Genomic DNA, 20,609 nt, shown 5'->3' on the forward strand with positions numbered 1-20,609 from the left:
AAGAGGACAACGTGAATGAGGACGTATGATGGTGAAGCCTGACATTTAAATTACCTACCTGTACAACTATTCTCCTTCAATAAATAACCTACTCAATTCCTTCCAGTATCTAATACTGGAAACAATTAAAGCATGTTCAGTTCAATGATATTAAGTAGTCTGTTTTAAATGACTACCTGAGTGAACATGTACTTTTAATTACAAAAATGGAGAGTTTTAGGTTAATAAGTAGTGATTTAAAACATGCTTTAAGTGTCAATCCAGCAGGAAAAATGTACCGAAATTAAACAGAACTTTTACATAAAGCAACCCATTTCTCTACAAGCTTGTTGAATCCCAAATAACAGTGGAAAACAATCACTGAAAACCGGATCTACGATAAGCATGCAAACTTATTTGTGTAATGAAAATCTAATGCAAAAGGTTACCTACCAGCAAAGAGAACGGCATTGTTGGTTTGGACTTTTTACTTCTACTTACCAAACTCCATCAGTTGCTATACCAGCTCTCAAGATTATTATAATTATTAATATATTTTTTTTATATTCAAGGGGACATGTATGCTAACAATAAACATCGACTGCCAAGTCTTTTCAAAATATCAAAACAGTGATATAATTAATTTCAATATGGTCCTGATCAACTATCAAGCAGAGTTACTGTTAAGAAAACTCAACTTAATTGTTTTTTCTTTTTAAATAAAATATCATTAAAACCAAACTCCCTCTACAATGAGAACTCTTGGTCAAGGGCAGGAACTATAAGTTTAGGAGAAATTTCTATAGGTCCTCACAAAATCTGGATGGTTATTATCCACGCATTGGGAAATTCTAGTGTTTTAATTAAGAATGCCAGGAAGGTGGTGAATTAGACTTGCACAAAGATGCAAAGTTATCCAATTCAAAAAGCTAGGAAAGCTAAACAAGTATATTTCTTCCCTCAATCTGTTTAACTGTTTGCAGTAAATTTGGGACATTAGTCAGTATTATTCTTATTAACTCATGCCTATAGTTTCCAGACCAAACTGCTGTGACCATTGATTGCTAATGATTGCAAACCTTTTTGACAATGGAGGAATAAAAGGATTTCAAAAACTCTTACAGAATATTTAAAGTTACCAGGATCACCTGAACCACCAAAGTATATTGGCTTGAATAATATTATTAACAATACAATGTGATACTTTGTAACTTGCATGATCTGAAATTTAAACTCTATAACTTGGATATTAAATTACAGATATTTTCTGCATTCCCTAAGCTGCATAAAAGTTTTAATAGAATATTTTAAAATAATTTCAAAGGAAATTATGTTGCTGAGTTTATATGTCTATTCTCACCATGCAAAACAGTAAGAAGGATACACACAAGCATGGCTTGCTTGTTACCTTGATTTAAACAGAGATTATATGATAACAAAACTATATGCAAGAATGGAGTGTTTATTAGTTTGGAAAGTAAATACGTTAATTTAAATAGAAGCTATGTGAAAATATGAAGCTAATGAAACTCCATAAGAGCAGACATCAAAAGGTTTATGCATATAACTAGAGTGAGGAATGTGCTCAGGTTCAGGGACCCAGGAGAAGCCCTGAGAACGACTATGCACCTTCTAACGCCAGCTCCAAACAAATTACATCAGTTTCACACCTTTGTTTTATAACAGGTTCACTGTGGATGCTGGTGTTTTCAGTTTATAAGTTTGTGCTGTGCACATATCGGACACCACTTTATCTAAAGAAAAAAACTATATATTTTCAACTATCGTTGTAAAATCAATTTTTATATAATATGTGTCAGTTAACATTTCACACATGGATTACTATGCATGGTATACTTTTAGCTAAAAGCAGACCATGCAGTACAATAAGGCATAAGCATTACTGTTTTACATAATACATTTATATAAATAATGTAGTTAGCTTTACCGCTGCTTTTTTCATAATGTTTTTTTCACAACTTTAAGAGATTATCTAGTGAGGAAAGCACTTTTGTGATTAAAGCTTATCTCCAAGCATGTTCTTTTCCTAGCATCCATCTGTTTTTCAACAAATGGCAATTACATATTTTTGTCTACCTTACCCCAACGCTGTGTAATATATGTTGTAATGGCCACTGCTGTTAATCAGCTACTGGCCAAAAGCTCCACTCATTCACAATACTGGTAGGTGGGTTCCACAGTGGACTCTACATCTCCCAACTGCGCTCATGACAGGGTAGGCATAGTGGGCAGTAGATGTTGGATATGGTTGGGCAGAGCTTGGCTAGCAGAAGCATTGCTAATCTACTTGAAATCTCTCACTAATAGCTGACATGATGACGTTAGTGCTGCCTGAAATGAAACTACAAGTGAATTTGAAGGCAGCAGATCACCCTAGCATTAATAGCAGGTGGGATGGTTGGTCTTTTTAACAGGAAATGCTGGGATCATATTGGGGTAGATTTTCTAAAATTTGTTCACTCAGAATCTGGTGCAGCTGTGCATGGTAGCCACCTCAGCTTGTTCAATTAAGCTTTGGCAATATAACCTGGAAGCTGATTGGTTTATATGCCGAATTGAGCCTGATTTTGCACTCTCCAGCTTCAGTAAATAAACCTCACTGTTTGAAGACTGATTTTGAATCGAAGTTTGCAGCAGAAGATTTACAATATAAAAACACATACTGCAAAGGTGAGAAATTGACTCAAGTGTTGGGAAATCCTGGGTAGCACTTCAGGTATTATATCTGGATTCACTACCCCAGAACAGAATATGGCACATGAGTAAGGGAATTACACAGATGTTGTTTCTTGACCATTTTGAGTATGGCTGCTCTTGAATTGCTTCTAACGGTTTTTGCTGCTTTGATAAATGGTAATAACTGTATAATAATATCCAAGTCTAGAGTTTATTCATCTCTCATGCATATCCAAACTTCCTGTGATGTTCAGGATTTCTGCATTTCTTAAACTATCTCCCAGTCCTTTCACATCCTTCCATAAAAATAGTTTGCATACTAGTTCTCTGTTTTAGGTAAGGAACAATTTCTGAAAAGAGGTGAGGTAAATTTATACAATGGCTGTTAACCCAAAACCAATGAATCAGAATGTTAAATTGTTTTGTTTTCACAAATGAATGACTTATGCCTTAAAATCCAATTACATCTTAAGAACATGTGCACAGTGACAGATTAAAATTGGATGTGTAATCTGTTCCACAGCAGTAATCAGAGACCGAATGCAGATTCCATTTTACCACACAAATGTATTTTATAGATCTGCATCACAGTCCAAAAATATGCAAATGGAAGGTCTGTTACACAATAGGTTCTATACACCTGCTAAACATCTGCATCTGTTAGGGCTGTTAGAAAACAAAACACATCATAGAGGCAACAGGAGGGCTTACACGACTTACAATTTAGGTAGGCCCTCACCACAGTTTTTGGTAAATCTAAAAGAGATTTTACAATCTAATTGTAATGTGCGTGGCCAGTTTAATCCTCAACCTTAAATAAATGTTCTTTATACTGAACAAAAGGGATCTTGATAGCCTCTATTAATACCAGATATTAACTGATTACATCGAGAACAGACATAATTCAGGAAAGACACCTACTTGACTGCAAGGTTTTGGCAGAAATTTCTGTAGTTGAGGCGCCAAGGCCTAGTGGAGCACGGGCAGCTAACCGGAAGTAGTACAAAGTGTTTGGCTTCAGTCCTTGCAATCGATATGAAGAGCTTGGGTCAATTTCAGTAGATAACTAAAAAAAAAAAAAAAAGTCAGGAAACCAAATTTCTAGAAGGAACCCTGTAAACACTTGGAATCATGTAAAGAATGACAGAATCAGGTATAAAGAAATTCTCACAATTAAACACATCAACAGCTACCTGGTGATCAGAGACCTTTAACAGTAACCCATTAAAGTGGTTGTAAAGCCTTAAGGATTTTCACCTAAATGCATTCTATGCATTAAGCTAGAAAACATTCTGTGCTGCAGCTCTCCCCCAGACCCTCCTTTTTCTTACGTGAGCTCATCTGATCCAGTTATGTGCACGAGCACAGCGGCTCTAGCCGCTGTCGCTCTCAGCATTGGACAGATTGATAGCAGCAGGAACTACTGGCTCCCGCTTCTGTCAATCAAAAGATGTGACATGGGAGTGGGGGGTGGGGTCGAGTCCCACTGTCTAAAGCGGCTTTCTGCGGGGGCACCCGATGAAGAGGAGGGGCCTGGAATGCTGGGCTGGGGACCCCAGAAGAAGAGGATCGGGGCTGCTCTGTCCAAAACCAGGTAAGTATAGGCATGTTCGTTATTAAAAAAAAAAATGGCATATGCAACCACTTTAAAGCCAGCTGTATGGATCATAAAGCTCAAAATACTTCCAGGTGATCAAAAGGATCAAGCCAAAAAAGTAATAAATGCTCAAAGAGTTTTTATATCACTGCTAAAAAAAACATAAAGGCAAAGCTACATGTAGTCAGTACAACAGGCATATCTAAAGTTCAACAAGTATATATCAAAATAGGTAATGATCCACATAATGGGGTTGATTTACCAAAACTGGAGAGTGTAAAATTTGGTGAAGCTTTGCATAGAAACCAATCAGCTTATAGGTTTTTTTTTTCATCAAAGCTTAATTGAACAAGCTGAAGTTAGAACCAGATTGACTACTATACACAGTTGCACCAGATTCTGCCCTCTCCAGTTTTTGTAAGTAAATCCCAATATGTCTTTAACCAGCTTCGGAAGGTTTTACCCCCTTAATGACCAGGCCATTTTTTGTAAAACGGCACTGTATTGATTTAACTGACAATTGTGCGGTCGTGCGACATTGTACCCAAATAAAATTTATGTCCTTTTTTCCCACAAATAGAGCTTTCTTTTGGTTGTATATGAACACCTCTGCAGTTTTTAGTTTTTGCGCTATAAACAAAAAAAAGACTAACAATTTTGCAAAAAAAAAAAATATTATATTTTACTTTCTGCTATAAAACACATCCCAAAATTGTTTTTTTTTTTAATTAATCAGATTTCTTTATCAGTTTAGGCCAATTTGTATTCTGCAATATATTTTTGGTAAAAAAAAATCCCAAAAAGCATATATTGATTGGTTTTCACAAAAGTTATAGCATTTTTACAATCTATGCGATAGATTTATGGACTTTGTATTTATTTTTTATTGTTTTTATAAGTAATGGCAGCGATCAGCGATTTTTAGCGGGACTGCAGCATTGCGGCGGACAAATCTGACACTAAGTGACACTTTTTGGGGACCTGTGACACCAATACAGTGATCAGTGCTAAAAAATATGCATACATATGCATACTGTATAAATGATACGAGCAAAGAAGAGGTTAACATCAGGGGTGATCAAGGGGTTACGTGTGCTCCTAGGGAGTGTTTTCTAACTGTACTAGGAATGGACTGACTGCAGGAAGAGAGAGATCTGTGTTCCTTGTTAGTAGGAACACAAGATCTCTCTCTTCCTGTCTGACAGAACAGCATTCTGCCTCGTTTACACAGGCAGACCGCAGTTCTGTCATTCTCCTGAACGATCGCTAATTGACTCCCGCTGTGTCCAAACACAGTGCGCACGTGCCCCCTAGAGTCCTTTTACAAAATCACATACAGGTATGTGATTTTGCACTTAACCACTTAAGCCCAGGAAGACCAGGGCCTATTTTGCGATTCGGCACTGCGTTACTTTAATGGACAATTGCGCGGTCGTGCGACGCTGTACTGTAGAATTTGACGTCCTTTTTTTCCCACAAACAGAGCTTTCTTTTGGTGGTATGTGATCACCTATGTGATTTTTTGATCATGCGCTATAAACAAAAAAAGAGCGTCAATTTTGCAAAAATAACAATATTTTTCACATTTTTTTTATATGAAATTCCCCTAAAAAAATGTAAAAATCTAAATTTTTTAACATATTAGGCCAATTTTTTTTTTTTTAACCAGTTTGGTAAAAAAAAATCGCAGAAAGCATATTTTGATTGGTTTGCGCAGAAGTTATTGCATTTACTAACAAAGGGAAAGATTTTTGTCATTTTTGTTGTTTTTTTTTTTTTAACGAGTAATGGCGGCGATCTGCGATTTATTTTGCGGGACTGCGACATTGCAGCGGACAGATCGGACCCTTGACTGACATTTTTGACACTTTTGGGGTTACCAGTGACATTACTACAGTAATCAGTGCTATACATATGCACTGATACTGTAAAAATGACACTGGCAGGGAAGGAGTTAACTTTATTTGAGAAGGAGGGGTTAAGTGTGTCCCTAGGGGCGTGCTTCTAACTGTGATTGGATGTGGCTTGAGGTGTAAGAAGAGAGATCAACGGTCCTACATAGCAGAACCGTATGATCTCCGTTCTTACACAGGGGAGAATGACAGGCGGCCGTGCCTCGGGTGGCACACGCTCCCTAGAGCCTCACAGGCTAGCGACGTAGACCTACATTGCTTTGTCTGTGAGGGGCTGACCGCCGCAGTAAATAGTCGTGCGGCGGTCGGCAAGTGGTTAAGGGTCGCCCTTCTGCAGTAAATGTACATGGGTGGTAAATGTAAAGTGGTTGAAGCATCCCAGTTGGGAAACATAAATGTTCATGACATAATCCAAAATTTAATATAACACAACCCAACTCCACTGACCACATAACACATATTAAATAAAATACCGTACACCAGTATGTGTCATAAAGGAGCTAACATAAAAACAAAAGATTTTCTCAAAAAGAGATGCTGACGTTTAGAAAACCCTATTATTTTAAAAGATTTATAAATAAATTTGACTGTTTTAATACACTTATGTTGATCATCCAAAGAAGCTTTACATAAGAACTTACTGCAGGAATAAATGCTGATTTTATCTGTGAAGGAAATACTTCACACACTTATTCAGCGCATCTTAACCCCCCAAAAAAGAATATAATGCAGCTTATCAGTTTTTAGTTGTGAAAGCTGCATTTGTTTTTTCCTTTTTACGTGCAGGTCTTTTTTTCTTTTATTTTCACCTGGTGATTCTTTCAATAAAAAGCTTCTTGTCCTTGTGTGATAACACTCACTTATTGTACTGTATCTATTAAGAAGCAGTGTTGTCACCCTAGGCTGCACACCTGTGATTTAGACTTTAGAACACCTCCACCTCTTCTCATCTCCATCACATAGGGTGAGAGTGTTCTGGCTTGGGATTTCAGTGCAGCACAGGCATAATGCACAGAAACTTAGGACCCAACCGGAATTCTGGCAAGATTAAAAAGCATTTTTCTGCACTTGCAGCATTTTTAAAGAAACAAAAACTACAGAAATGTTCATGGATTGGAGAGGTCTAAAGAAAGTGTAATTTTTACCCCCGGCATGCACTCTAAATTTAAGTGGTTCTAAAGGAAATGTTTTTTAATTAAAAAAAAAAGAGGTTATACTTACTTGCTCTGTGCAATGATACTGCAGAGCAGTAGTAGTTGCAGATACAGAGTAGTCCCTTAGCAAGCCGCATGCTATGGGGGTACCAGTGCAGGCACAGAGCAGGAAATGCTGGCCATACACTAGGAAAAAAATAATTTGAAAATCTGTCATTTGGTCCGTTCATTCATTTTTCGTCCAGTTAATGGGCACAAATAGAAAATCGGTTTTAAATTTTCAGAGCCAAAAAATCGAAGGAACAGTTCGGAAAATTCAGCCGAACGCAACGATAACTTGAAAGGTTAATGTGTTTCTTGCCTGAACTGTTTGTACTAGGTATATGTGACAAACTGAACTAAAAACGGATTCATTTATATCCATTGAACGATTTATTGTTTGAAATTCGGTCATTACATGATGGCACGATTATCTGCTCGCACAGCCCATTTTTTTTTTTTTTCGAAAATTAGTTCAAACGATTTTTCGGCTAGTGTATGGCCAGCTTAAGTATAACATGTTTGTTATTGTTAGCTAAAAAACAAATGAGACTTTGGAAGCCTATTGTTCTACTTACTTGTAAGGCTACAGCATTTTTTTCCTCTTATGCTTGTGTATCCATGTTTGCACTTAGCACACGTTAGATAGTTCTGATTATAAGTTACAATACCAAATTTCTTTAAGATAAAATATATATAAGCTTGATAAAACTTTGTATCTCAGTAAAAAGAAGCATTTGCATCCTTACAACCCACAAATTACCTCCTCTGCTTGATCTCCTTCTTTGTAATAGAGCTCATATTTGGATATTGTGTCTGACCGTGGGGGGGTCCAGGATAATAATATACTTGTTTCTGACTCTGCTTCAGCTTTGAAGTTGAGTGGCTGACTGGGAACTAAAAGAATAAAAGTTTTATTACCGCTTAAAAACATAAGCATTAATAGGTTAATTTACTAGAATTTATTATGTAACATTGTGTTTATTTTCCTGTCACTATGGATCCTTTACTATTGAAGAGGTGAACAGAGCAGATTAATTTCTAAGATTTTATGATGACACAATTTTCTACTAAGCACAAATAAAAGCACATAAGCCTCAGTAGAACTTTTTTTTCTGAAGGAAATACATTCATGGGAAAGGATGGAGACATGAATATCATATACTTTTCCAGTGGTACAAAATAACATGACATGCATAATCTTCCTCCTTGTACTAAAAAGCAACATTTATTTTAGTGTCAATAGAAAAGGGTGTAATATTTATTATTACTTGTAATATTGGTTAGTAAATGGGAGATGAATAATGAGTAATGGTCATTGTAAAGTTTTGTAAAATCTGTAGCATGTGTTTAAAAAAATAGTTCAGAAAAATGCATGGTAATGTAAGCATTAAAACAAAAACATATGCGTTATTTTTGGTTAGTGCTACAGTACTGTGGTGGGTAAAGGTCTTCCAGTTCCCAGGGTGAAGATGGCAACCTGTCTTAATGGTGTCACTGGAGAGACAAAAGGTTCCTGCTTTGGTGGTGTCACTAGAAGGAACATTTTCCCCTGTGTCAGTGGTGTCACTGGGAGGAAAAAAAGCCACTGCATCAGCAGTGTCACTGGAACGAAAAAATGCCCCTGTGTTGGTGGTGTTACTGGAAAGAAAAAATGCCCCTATGTTGGTGGTGTTACGGGAAAGAAAAAATGGCCCTGTGTTGGTGGTGTTACTGGAAAGAAAAAATGTTCCTGTGTTGGTGGTGTTATTGGAAGGAAAAAAAGTCCTTGTGTTGGTGGTGTTGCTAAGAGGGAAAATGGTGCTACATCAGTGTCAATGGGGGAAAAAATGCCACTGCATTCTTGGTGTCAATCTGGGGAGGACTGGTTAGCATCTTAATCAGAGGTATGAAAAAAAGGGGGGAGATCTGAAGGGTGCATATAACTAAAGGGATCTAAGAAGGCTCTGAGGGAGTAAAGGGGGCTGAAAAACTCTAAGGGGTCATTTATTGGCTATTATTGCTGCCTCTCAGAAAAAGAACTGTAGCAGATCACTTTTCAGAGGGCATTTGACAGGTGATGAGGAGGTGATGTCACCTGCACCTGCTTTTTTTAACACTGAAAATGCTGACCCACTGCACTGCAGCTGTGTATACTGCACATAGTTGCAACATGGACACATTCCAATACATTTTTGCTATGGTGGCAAAGCAACGCATCACATCCACAGATGTGTACTGCCCTGACCAGTTGCATTTCCTTATTCAGGTGGGTGGTTGAGGGTTGGTAAAATCAAGGCCCAACCACTTGCTTTAATTGCCCTCCCTCTGCCTATGTAAATGAGCCCTAAGGCTGCAGTTGGGGGGAGTAAACAGGTGAGGAAGCAGAGAGTAGAATTCTCCCTCCAGCAACTATCGGTCCCTGCTCTTTCTGACAGAAGTGATGCTGCAGTCACTCCTGTCAGTGAGGAGCAGTACAAGCAGCTAAATTCCCTATGTGCACCCCTACAACACAGTTCCCATGGCACGTGCTCATTCTGGGTTCACAGGCAACTGGTTGAATAATGCTGGTTTACATTAATTTTGGAAGTAGGAAGCAACCAGACACAGAGGAGGACGTGGAAGAAAGTACTAGGGAGGGTGCAAAGTGCTAAAATAAAAAACGATTTTTTGAAAAACCAAGGGAGAGGGGGGGGGGAACTAGACCCAGACTAAGACACAAATAAAGTGACAAAAATGTAAACTGAAGCTTCACACCACTTCAAAGAGGTTCAGATACAACTTTATTCCGATAAAAGTCAGAGGCACAAATAAAACAGTAGCCAACTAATTTTGGGGGTCCAAGAGCATCCCCTTCACCAGGGCTTGATTGACAACAATGTGAACAAACCAGAAATTAGCTGGACCCACAATTATATTTTTCCCAATGTGAATTACAAGTACAGGCCTTGTCAGCAGCTTGTCTGGCAGCCAAGAAGACTATGGAGATCCGCTGGGATGAAGAAGTTGCCTGCCCGGGAACTAGATCATTTATATCAACATCAATACTCATATAGCAATACCAGCATGGTAAACCTACTGGTCCACTGCTATACTTCCACTTTCCTCTACAAATAAAGGGACAGCAGTGTGAAATCGCCAGGCCTTTTGCATTGCACTGTGATGTCTATTTAACAGATAGAGCTTGCTTAAAAAAGAGACAAGAATTACCTTATTCATTTTACTGTCCAATAATCATAGGTAGCTGGAAACCGTGCAAGCTAAACAAGCCATTTTTATCTATAGTCAGAAGTATAAGTATTATAATATCAATATTATTTCTACAAATCTGAAAATGGGTGAAGGACTTTGTAAATTATGGTCTTTTGCAACATGTATAAAAACAAAACTGTTCCTGAGATTATGATTTATTTTGCTTTACGTTCCACTGAAAACATACTGAATATGAATTTAGCAATAAATAAGCATATGGTTTTTGTTTTCTTTTAAACATGCTTTTCACTGACCTAAATTTGAGAGAAATCTCATTTATATATGTATTTATTTGCACTACATCATTTTTACTTTATACATGGTAAAACTGGTGACTTAATGTATTTTATCTAAGGTATTCAAAAATGTTCTCACATCTGTATGTAAACTCTAAGCATGTAAATTTTAAGTAAAAAAATATGTAAAAAGAAATTGTATGCCTGAAATTAAGTTTCTCACAAATGATAAACAGCAATTTATATTTCCAAATGAACTATAGGAGACTATAAACATAACACAACCAGTAAAAAAGTAGTACCTACCTCCTGTCTGCGTTATGACCTGCATTTCATTAGAAAGGGGTCCATCTCCAACTGAAGTAAATGCTAGGACCTTCACTGAGTATGTTTTTTGAGGCACCAAATTTCCTATGGTAGTAATTTGACTGTCAGCCACATTGTATTTAGTCCAACTATTTATGTGTAATGTTGGCTCCATAGTGTAATAGACTCTGTAACCCTGTATCTGTCCATTGGGTTCTTCAGGTTCTTCCCACTGAACAAGTATAGTGGTTGAGCTCAGCATGCGAGCCTGCACATTCCGTGGAGCACTGGATGGAGCTTGTTCTGAAGTCCTTGTTAGGACAGGTTCACTTGGTGGGCCGCGTCCAATGTTATTGACTGCAACAACTCTAAATTCATACTCCGAATATGGACTAAGACCTGCAACACTATAGCGTGTTGTTGCTACGCCATCAATTTCTTTATATGGTTCTTCAGAACTCTTCGGCTTGTGCTGGATGATGTAGTAGGTGACAGGTTCAGGATTTCCAGAATCCCAAGTTAATGTGATACTTGTAGCAGTGCTTTCAGTTACCATAGGAGTTCCAGGTGGCCTTGGTAAGGCTTTAAATAAAATGGAGACACTAGGATTAAATAATGCACTATTGTGCTTGAAGCATTAGTTCACTTGCTCAGTAAACATTGACTACTTTTAATCCTTAGGCCTCATGTGCACACTGTGCATTAAAATGCTGCTTTTAGGGGCGTCTGGCTTTTCTTTTTTTTTTTTCTGCCTCTAAACGGACCTCAATTTCATCCTATGTGTCTATGCACACATAGATGTTTAGAAGCATAAAAAAAAAAACACTGCCAGTGAGTCCAGGAGCAGAAGTGTTTTGGCTAAAAAAAAAATGCTCAACATGTGTAAATGCATGTAAACATGCAATATTGTTAGGCGCACTTGAGTGTTAATTTATTTCAATGGCCAGAATAAATGCGTTTACATGCATTTAAGAGAGCTGGACAAATGTCCTGTGTGCATGGGGCCTTGTGCTGCTAGCATTAGTAAATAAATAAGAAATGGAGTAAGCGTGACAGCACCTGAGACATTTCTTTTAAAACAGGTAAAGCAGTCAAAGAATTGATGAGAACAGGAGTGCAGATATGGCTGGACCATTAACAAAAGTAACAAGTCTGAAGTGAGGGAGTTTGAAGATTTTGTTAGAAAAAATCTTTAAACCCTTTACAAATAGTGAAAAAATGTGCGCAACAAAACTAAGAAAGGTAATTGCCACAAGGTAGACCTGGAAAATGTAAAGGAAAGAGGAGAAATATTCTAATCAATGTGAAATTGTAGAGAGTAACTCAGTATGTGAGAATTCTAAAGGTAATTTGACAAATACCAATTGATACCAATCAAATACAATCTAATTACTTTTGCTGAAATACCTAAGTAGCATGCATCTCCACCAGGTTGAAAATGATGCAGTTTAGGCATAGTAAAGTGTTTTTTATTTGGTACATGACTGTGTTAAAGCCTAACTTCAGATTCAATGCCCCTTTCAATAGTTTGTTGGGCCAAGCTTGCTGGTTGTGCTGTATTAACTGTGTCAGGCTGAGTGCTGTTCAGTCATTCATGAAAAGCTTTGTATTCTATGAATGAATACAAAGCTTCCAATGATTGGCTGCGGTGAAGAAGTGAGAGTATGATGTCACAAAGTCCACCACAACCAATCAGAGGAAGCTTTATATTCATACATGAAATAAAAGCTACCATTGCTGACTTTAGTTGATTTTGTTTCAGGAGCGGGATGGGAAGTTGTTGCCCCACTGCCCAAACACAGCATTGTATACTGAATGTAGCTGATGTTACATACAGGTAATACAGCACGCCCAGCTCAGAAACTGTGCAAGTAGTGACATTTTACTTTCTGGATCAGCCGTCGCACCTGCACAATAAAACTCATGCATAAGCATGATTAATAGGTTACTTCCAGTCTGACAGTGTTTCCTGCTCAAGAATTTTAGTGCAAATACATGGTTAATTATCCTCGTTATGTTTATAGTTAAAGTGACTTTCTATTTCAATGAAAAAATGCGCCCATGATTGACATTGCAAGTAGAATTCAAAATTATTTCTGCAAGACTTGCAATGGCTTTTAAGCATAAACCAGATGTCTCATAGTACTATGCTCGGCCCCCTCTGACATGACAGTGTGTTATCTGGAAACGTACATTTATTCTGCCTAAAGCACACAAGTGTACGTGCAATAAGAAATACAGTGCTGCTAAGAAAGAGGGAAAGGAGTACTGACATTTGAGGTTATTTTCAATTAAGAGTGACAAACCCTGCTAGAATGTAAGCTAACTGTATCTACAAATGTACAAATATAAATTACCTTTAACAGTTATCTGTGCTATTGCTTCTATAACACCAAGAGTTGACATTGCCACACATGTATAATTAGCGGATTGTCTGACATCAGTAAGCTCAAGTACATTTCTTCCAATTGGCATATCATCCTCAGGTGTAAGATCTTCTGCGCCCAGCATCCATTTCACATACGGCATTGGTGACCCTACTGCAACGCAAGTTATATTGACACTTCCACCAGGCATGATCTCGTGATTGGTGGGTGGAATAGAAAACCTTGGAGCAACTCGACGAACTGAGCAAAATAAAGAGAAGAAATACATGACAACATATCCAACAGAGTATATGAATCTTCAGCATTATGACATGCACATCACAGAGACATGTTTGAAGCTCAAGGTTTATATCACATAATGTATATAGCAAGTATATACACGTTGACTCTTCTAAAAGAAAAACATTTTACAATATACTGAATTCAAGACATTTAAACACATTTACTTGCACCTGTCAGGCCCCAACAATTTACCAACTACTGTACAATACACAGACACCATGCAAATACATATGTATATATACATATACATATATATTCAATAAAAAAACTGGAGGATTGCCAGCATGCTTGTATTCCATAGCCTCAAGTGCTGAGTTGCTTCCAGTCGATGTGAAATAATGTGATCAACCACATTGTCACATCACAGCCCTGACTCAGTGCTGAAAGTTTCGGTTAGCTCACTTTCAGGCTAAAAACTGGATGCAGCCTACAGGCCTAACACTAACACTAAAACATAAATCAATATATACAGAAAGACTGATCATTACAAGGCAAAGCCAGTTCTGGACTGGACTTAGTCATGCATGCAAGCAAATGACTGAGGTCTAGGCAACCATGCTTTGGGAGTAGTTTATATCATTAAAAATATCATCTTTTTCTAAATAAATCTTTTATTCCTTCTCTGGAAAAATTAAAAAGGGATATGTGTGTGATACTTTAATATAGAGCTAAAACACTGACTAGGACAAGAGTTGGGTTTTAGAGAAAGAGAGGGTAACACAAGAGGGGCAGTATTAGATTAGTTTGTTAAGTTGTTAACATGTAACTATTAGACATGAGCGAATCAACGTGCTAAGTTTGAAATGCAACATGCACCATGGAGATTTGTTAATATCATCCAAATCACCACTAATCTGAGTATATTCAAACTGCCAGCTTGTTTTTAACTTTCTCTTCCAGAGTTTTACTAAAATGTAAGAAAAACACAATGGGGTTGATTGACTAAAGGAAAGAATGCTCAATATGTAAAGTGGATACTCCTTAGTAAAAAAGGTGAAGTTGTGTTCACATCAATTATTCAATCATGTGCAAGCAAAAATAGGATTTGGACTTACAAGTAAAATTTGTTCCCTGGAGTACAATGCAGGACACAGAATCATCAGTTTTAACCATGGGATGCAGCTACCTTTAGGTGATTTAACACATGCAATGGAGAAACATCCCGTATATAATCCCTCACACTCCCAGATAGCCTCAGTTTTGTAGCAAGCAAAAGGGAGATTATAAAAACAGAGGGGAGGGGCCTGTGTCCTGTATTGTACTCTAGGAAACAGATTTTGAAAGTCAAAAATTATATTTTCCTTGTTGTACAGCACGGGCCACATGATCTTTAGTCTGGGATGTCCAAAAGCAGTCCAAATGAGGGGTGAGCAACACAGAAAACAACATCAACAGGCCCACCTAAGCTACAGGTCAAGAAAGGCTTGACAGACTCTGACAGCAGCTTGTAGTACCTGTTACCTGAAACTGGCATCAATATAGGCCTGAGCATCCAACTTATAAAACTTAACAAATGTGTGAACTGAAGACAAGGTGGCAACCATGCAAATCTGAGAAACAGGTGCCTAATGCTGATATACCAATGCAGCATTAATGGATCTGCTAGAGTGCATCTTAACAGGAAAGGGAGGAGCCCTATTCATTAAACTATAGTCTTGAATAGTGACTTGCTCAATCCACCCAGCAATGGTGCAACAAAAGCAGGGAGCCCAGACAGGAAATCTGATTGACTACAAGAGGCTGTGGCCAAGAGGTAGACTCTCACAGCGAGTACCACATCATGGCAGTGAAAAGGAATTTTATTAGGATGTTTCAAAGCAGGACATAAGTAGGGAAGAACAATGTCCTGAGTAAGGCAAAAGGAGGAACTACCTGGCCTTTGTATAACATTAGAAAACCCTATTTACAGGTTAAGGCCATTAACTCTGAGACCTATGAGTGTATCGGCCATGGTGTCAATGCAGTAACATAAGGTCCATGCTTAAAGCTCTAATTGGTGGTGTACAGAAGAATCTGATAGGATGAAGCTAGAGTCTCGGTCCAAACAGCAAGGATCTGACAAACTTCCAGGGAAGCAACTATGGGGACTATCCCTTTTTTCAGGAAACTCTCTTCAATAGGATAATGCTGAGCAAATAACTTTTTTAAGGGTGAGGCCAGTCACAATATAGTGCAGGCTCTAAAAGCAAGTTGACTGGGAAGCTCTTATCAGGCTTAGGCACTTGAAGGGACCCCTCCAGATGACTTTGGGGTGAGTAGACTCTGGCTGCTCTAATGCTAAACAAGTGTATGCCATGTCAACAAGGGTAGCAATGGTATCCCAAAGCGTGGATGAAATTTCATCACCTCACCCTGAACTAAATCCTCAGAAGGAGAGAGGAGGGAGGTCTTCCTCAGCTACCTCCTCTTCCGGGAGTATGTCTGCCTCAAGGGCAAAGTCGAGGATTAACTCAAGATGGTAGACTGAGGATTGTGGCCTCTGTAATCAAAGGTCTGAGAATCTGTCCATGAAGTCAGACACTGAGGAGGAAACTTCCTTCCTAGATAAATAAGTGGAAAATTGTACTGATGAAAAACCAGCTGAGTGTCCAGAGGAAGTCAGAGAATCAGACTGGGGGAGGCTATCTAGTAGAAGGCAACAGAGCCCCTGGAAATCAACTACCATCCCCTGTAGAACCGTGTACTGATTCTGAGCTACTGAGGCCATCTGACCCCTGTCTCTTGCACTTGTGATTTGTATTATGCAATGCAAAGGCTGTCACCAGATGGGTACTCACAACCTCCGCTGATGTGAGAGAGGAGAAGGCCACCTGTGCCAGGCACTGTAGGCCACTGATGAACCCGGATATGGCATAGAGATTGCTGTACCATGCAAAACTCTAAATTTTTACCAGTGCTCGTGGTCTAAGGCTGGGGGAAATTAGCATAAAACTGGGGCTAGCTGGGAGTGGGTGGGGTTATATAGGGGGATGTCCCACCTAAAGGCAGCTCCATATAACCAATGGCTTAGGAGGAATAGTCCTGTGTCCTGAACTGTACAAATAAAAATTATGTTATTTTTTTATTCCTCTTGTACATGATTGGGTATTTAAAATGATTACAGTTTCACCTTACTCACTAAGCCAATTGAACATTTTCTTTGAAAAGTGAACATTCATTATGGTAAGTGATCTGCATGTATTCATTTAGTAAATCAATACCAGTGTGTATTGTGTATTCTTCTCCAAAAAGATTCCAACTTGACACCCCAGGCATATGGACTGGTTTCTCCGCTTATCAGAGGCTGTATTTTTGTTCAACTGCAAGTTTGAAGAGGGAGACCTACTCATTCTAATGTTTTCAAAGGAGACTCAGTTACATGCCTGGTAATGTAGGCTGGCATCTTTGAGGCACACAAAACACTTTTAATCTAAAACTTGAATAGAAAAAGTTAAAAAAGAGACAGTGTAGCAGTATTAAATACAGCCATATCAGTAGAAGCAAACCCATAAAGAAGACCAAAGAGCACTGATTGGTCAGAGTGACCGAGAAGCTAATTTTTGGTTACTCGCTCATCTCTAGACACTATGATTGTGAATGTATTGAAAAGAGGAGTATGGCAGGGTAACATTCGTAGTTTAGTTACATCCAAATCTTATGGGATAAGGATCATCTATTAAAAAATTTGATTACTAATAAGACAGGCGTCCAAGGCATAATGTATGATGGTAACTAAAAGGTTAAAAGTAGTCATAGCAAGCATCTGCAGGACCTACACCAGTACACGAAAAGAGACATATATTCCTGCTTCAAAAATTCAGCTGTATATTTAGATGTATGAATAAAGTCTCATTCAAAAAACTTATGGTAGTTGGATACATATAAATAAAAAAAAAAAAAAAAATATGTTAAACAATGAAGTTGTACAAAAAATTGTTCAAAATTTGGAGGGCATATCCCAAAATGTTAATGGCAGATCAGTCACTGCTCACTTAAACACTTTCACATTAGGTTTAATATGCCAGCAGGGGTGGGGTGTTTTTGGCATTTTTGTACATGGTAAACTGTGTTTCCCATTTGCTGTCTGATTAATGGAAAATTTATTTAGGTAAAATGGTTATTTAATATCAAACGTGTGCTAACACATACAGTATTCAACTAATCACAACATATCTTTGATCAGAAAAGTGCAAGGTAAAATAAAGAAAGCAAAGATGTGATTAGGTCCTGTATGTTGGAGAAACAGCACATTTGTATGCATTCAGGGCTGTTTTACTACACAGTCACACTTGGCATGTGTCTGTATCAAAAATACACGGACCTATATCACTTTCATATTCAGCTGTTTGAAATTAAAACTTTTCTTTAATCAAGGCCACCATTGCTATTATCATTCATGTTTAAACACTGCAAATCAGATTTTTTTCCTAAAAGAGAGTCCATGAAGGGGTAAAGGCAAAGAGGCAGGGAAATCTGGAATACAGACGCCTAACTTAGGAGAGAATCCCTAAAATATTCAAATGCTTTTAGATTTTTCAAACTACAGCCCTGCTTGCTAGGTTATTAAATAAACCATTGTTTATAGCCAGTAACACCAACCCCAGCTGGGTCGAGGAATTCAATTTATAAGGGCAGGCAAGCAACAGTGGCGCAAAAAAGAAAACTTGCCTATATTTAACGTGAATTATTGAAGAAGGTAAATATATGATGATCTTGTGAAGGTGTAGCAGGCAGGAGTGTGGGAAGAGAGAGCAAGCACATTATACTGACACGAGACAAGCAGTAACTAAACATGCAAAGACACTATTTAGGTATATTTTAAAAGCGGCCGTTCGGATACACAGCACGTTCCCATGCCTGACCAATATGCAATATATCATTACTGTGTATGTCAAAGCAGCAGTCTAAACAGGCAATAAATAAACTGATATCAGAAATACTACTGTATGAAAGGTTGCCATGCACTCAAGATCATTCTCGCATGCATCAGAATTAGATAACAGCAAGCGTAGAAGCACTTCCAAAACAAACGCTAAGTAAAAAAAAAGTATATATAAAATAAAAAAACACAATGCAGCTACATTCATTTCATTTGTATTCTTTGTTATCGTTGAATTATTATTTTTGTAAGGTGGGTAAAAAGTAAAAAACACACCAACCTTCTCGCAGCTCTGAGGGATGTAGGGGTTTGATGCAGAACACAATGAAATGAGGAAAGGAGAAAAACAAGGGAAACACAGAGAGAGTAAAAAGGCCATATCAAGGCTTTCAACTGCTATTTGAACATCTTTTACTTGTTATATCTCCCTATACTATAATAAAGCATTGCTCCAGTTTAGACACAATAGCTAGCCATTGTTTTCAAACTCCATACGTGTTCCATTAAGAGTCCTCTGTGGCGCATCAAGTCTGCTTTATTTTTTGGATGAAAATAAGGAAATAGTAATAGCATATGACTATGTTACCTAGTTTTGTTCCTACAACTGCTATCACTACAGCAATGAGCTGACGCAGGTTAACCTTTGGGTAGTCCTTTTCATACACTGACATTAGGACATGCTTTATTGCTTTTGGTCTGGACAGAATCCTCACCTAATGAGATTACAGCAAATTTGCTTTTTCTTTGTAATGATTATTATTGATTACGGTAAAATGCTATCTGAACACAGCCTCGTATATTTTGTTGCAGGTCAGTTCATTTCTGTAGTGTAAGGTGTTACTTCTATTATCAAGTATGCCAATTAATAAAAAAAAAAAAAAGAAAGAAAGAAACAAAGTAGTAAAATAAGAGTGATGACAGTTATGCTCTTTAAGGCTCTTTGAGGTTAGAAGGTTATCTCACTACACACTGAAGTGAACATTTGAATCCATCATGATGCTTTAAAACTGCAACCCAGTAGATTATCAGCACAAATGCTATTTATTTGGGATTAATAATAAACTATTTGTCAATACATAAAATAACTATAGAAAAACCCCAAAAAGCAAAGCAAGACACACATGTAAAGGCAAAGAAATAATAGATTTTGGTTTAAATATACTTACAACCCACAGGTAAAGACCTATACATTTTTTTTTTTTTCGTGGATATTCATAGATTTGCTCTTCATTTTTCTATTGTCATAACAGTGACTGCGAACATCCTGAAAATAAAAGCCCCCGTGCTTGCAGAATGGGGACACCAAGGGTTTGTCATTCCTACCTCTTACATATAGATTTGCAGGGGCAGAATAGCGCGTCCCAGCACTGTTGGTCGCAACACACTCATATTTGCCCTGGTCAGATTCTTCACTCTGCTCAATTTGAAGTGCACCTGTTCAAATATAAAATATACAGCCAAGAACAAAGTCAGAAAACAATGACACTTATCTCCCATCAGACATTACCAACACAGAAAACCATGAAGGTCCAACCAACGCCGATTCTTGCTAAGGATTACACATAAAAACCAATGCAATGGTAAAATTAACATTTTGGTTTATCAACTGTTATTTTAAACTAAAAAGTACACATAAACAGGCGTTTATTTACATGTTTTTAACTTTTAATTAAAATGGAAATGAGTGAAACTGCTTCAAGAAAGTATGGCTTTGAAATAAAATATATTCTATGTTTTGTCAACACAATTTAATTAAATGTGTTCATATAAAATAGGTGCATTTAATCAAACAGGGACAAATTTAAGAAGTGTAAAATTTTATCAAACAGGGATAGATTGTTAAGAAAGTTTTATTTTTAGGGAAACCAAAAAATGTGCAGCAAGATCAAAAATGCTGCTTTTTATAAAAGAAAAAAAAAAAAAAAAAAGA

The 20,609-nt window shown here is 37.6% G+C and overlaps 1 protein-coding gene across 15 annotated transcripts in view; it reads right to left on the minus strand.

The window, feature by feature from the left end:
• The window catches only part of PTPRD (protein tyrosine phosphatase receptor type D), a 1,741,884-nt gene that overhangs the window by 237,910 nt on the left and 1,483,365 nt on the right, over positions 1–20,609 (minus strand). For 14 of the 15 annotated variants that reach the window (XM_082266411.1, XM_082266413.1, XM_082266423.1 and 11 more), the window contains 5 exons: positions 20,003–20,113; positions 13,510–13,779; positions 11,153–11,734; positions 8,143–8,276; positions 3,598–3,742 (listed from right to left, as the gene is read on the minus strand). In XM_082266411.1, coding sequence (XP_082122537.1) covers positions 3,598–3,742; positions 8,143–8,276; positions 11,153–11,734; positions 13,510–13,779; positions 20,003–20,113 — 1,242 coding nt within the window. Of the gene's footprint in view, positions 1–3,597; positions 3,743–8,142; positions 8,277–11,152; positions 11,735–13,509; positions 13,780–18,959; positions 18,972–20,002; positions 20,114–20,609 lie in introns of all 15 variants that reach the window. The other variant, XM_082266410.1, reaches the window with a different exon arrangement.

Source organism: Pelophylax lessonae (assembly GCF_965119305.1).
Source record: "Pelophylax lessonae genome assembly, chromosome: 1".
Taxonomy (NCBI): domain Eukaryota; kingdom Metazoa; phylum Chordata; class Amphibia; order Anura; family Ranidae; genus Pelophylax; species Pelophylax lessonae.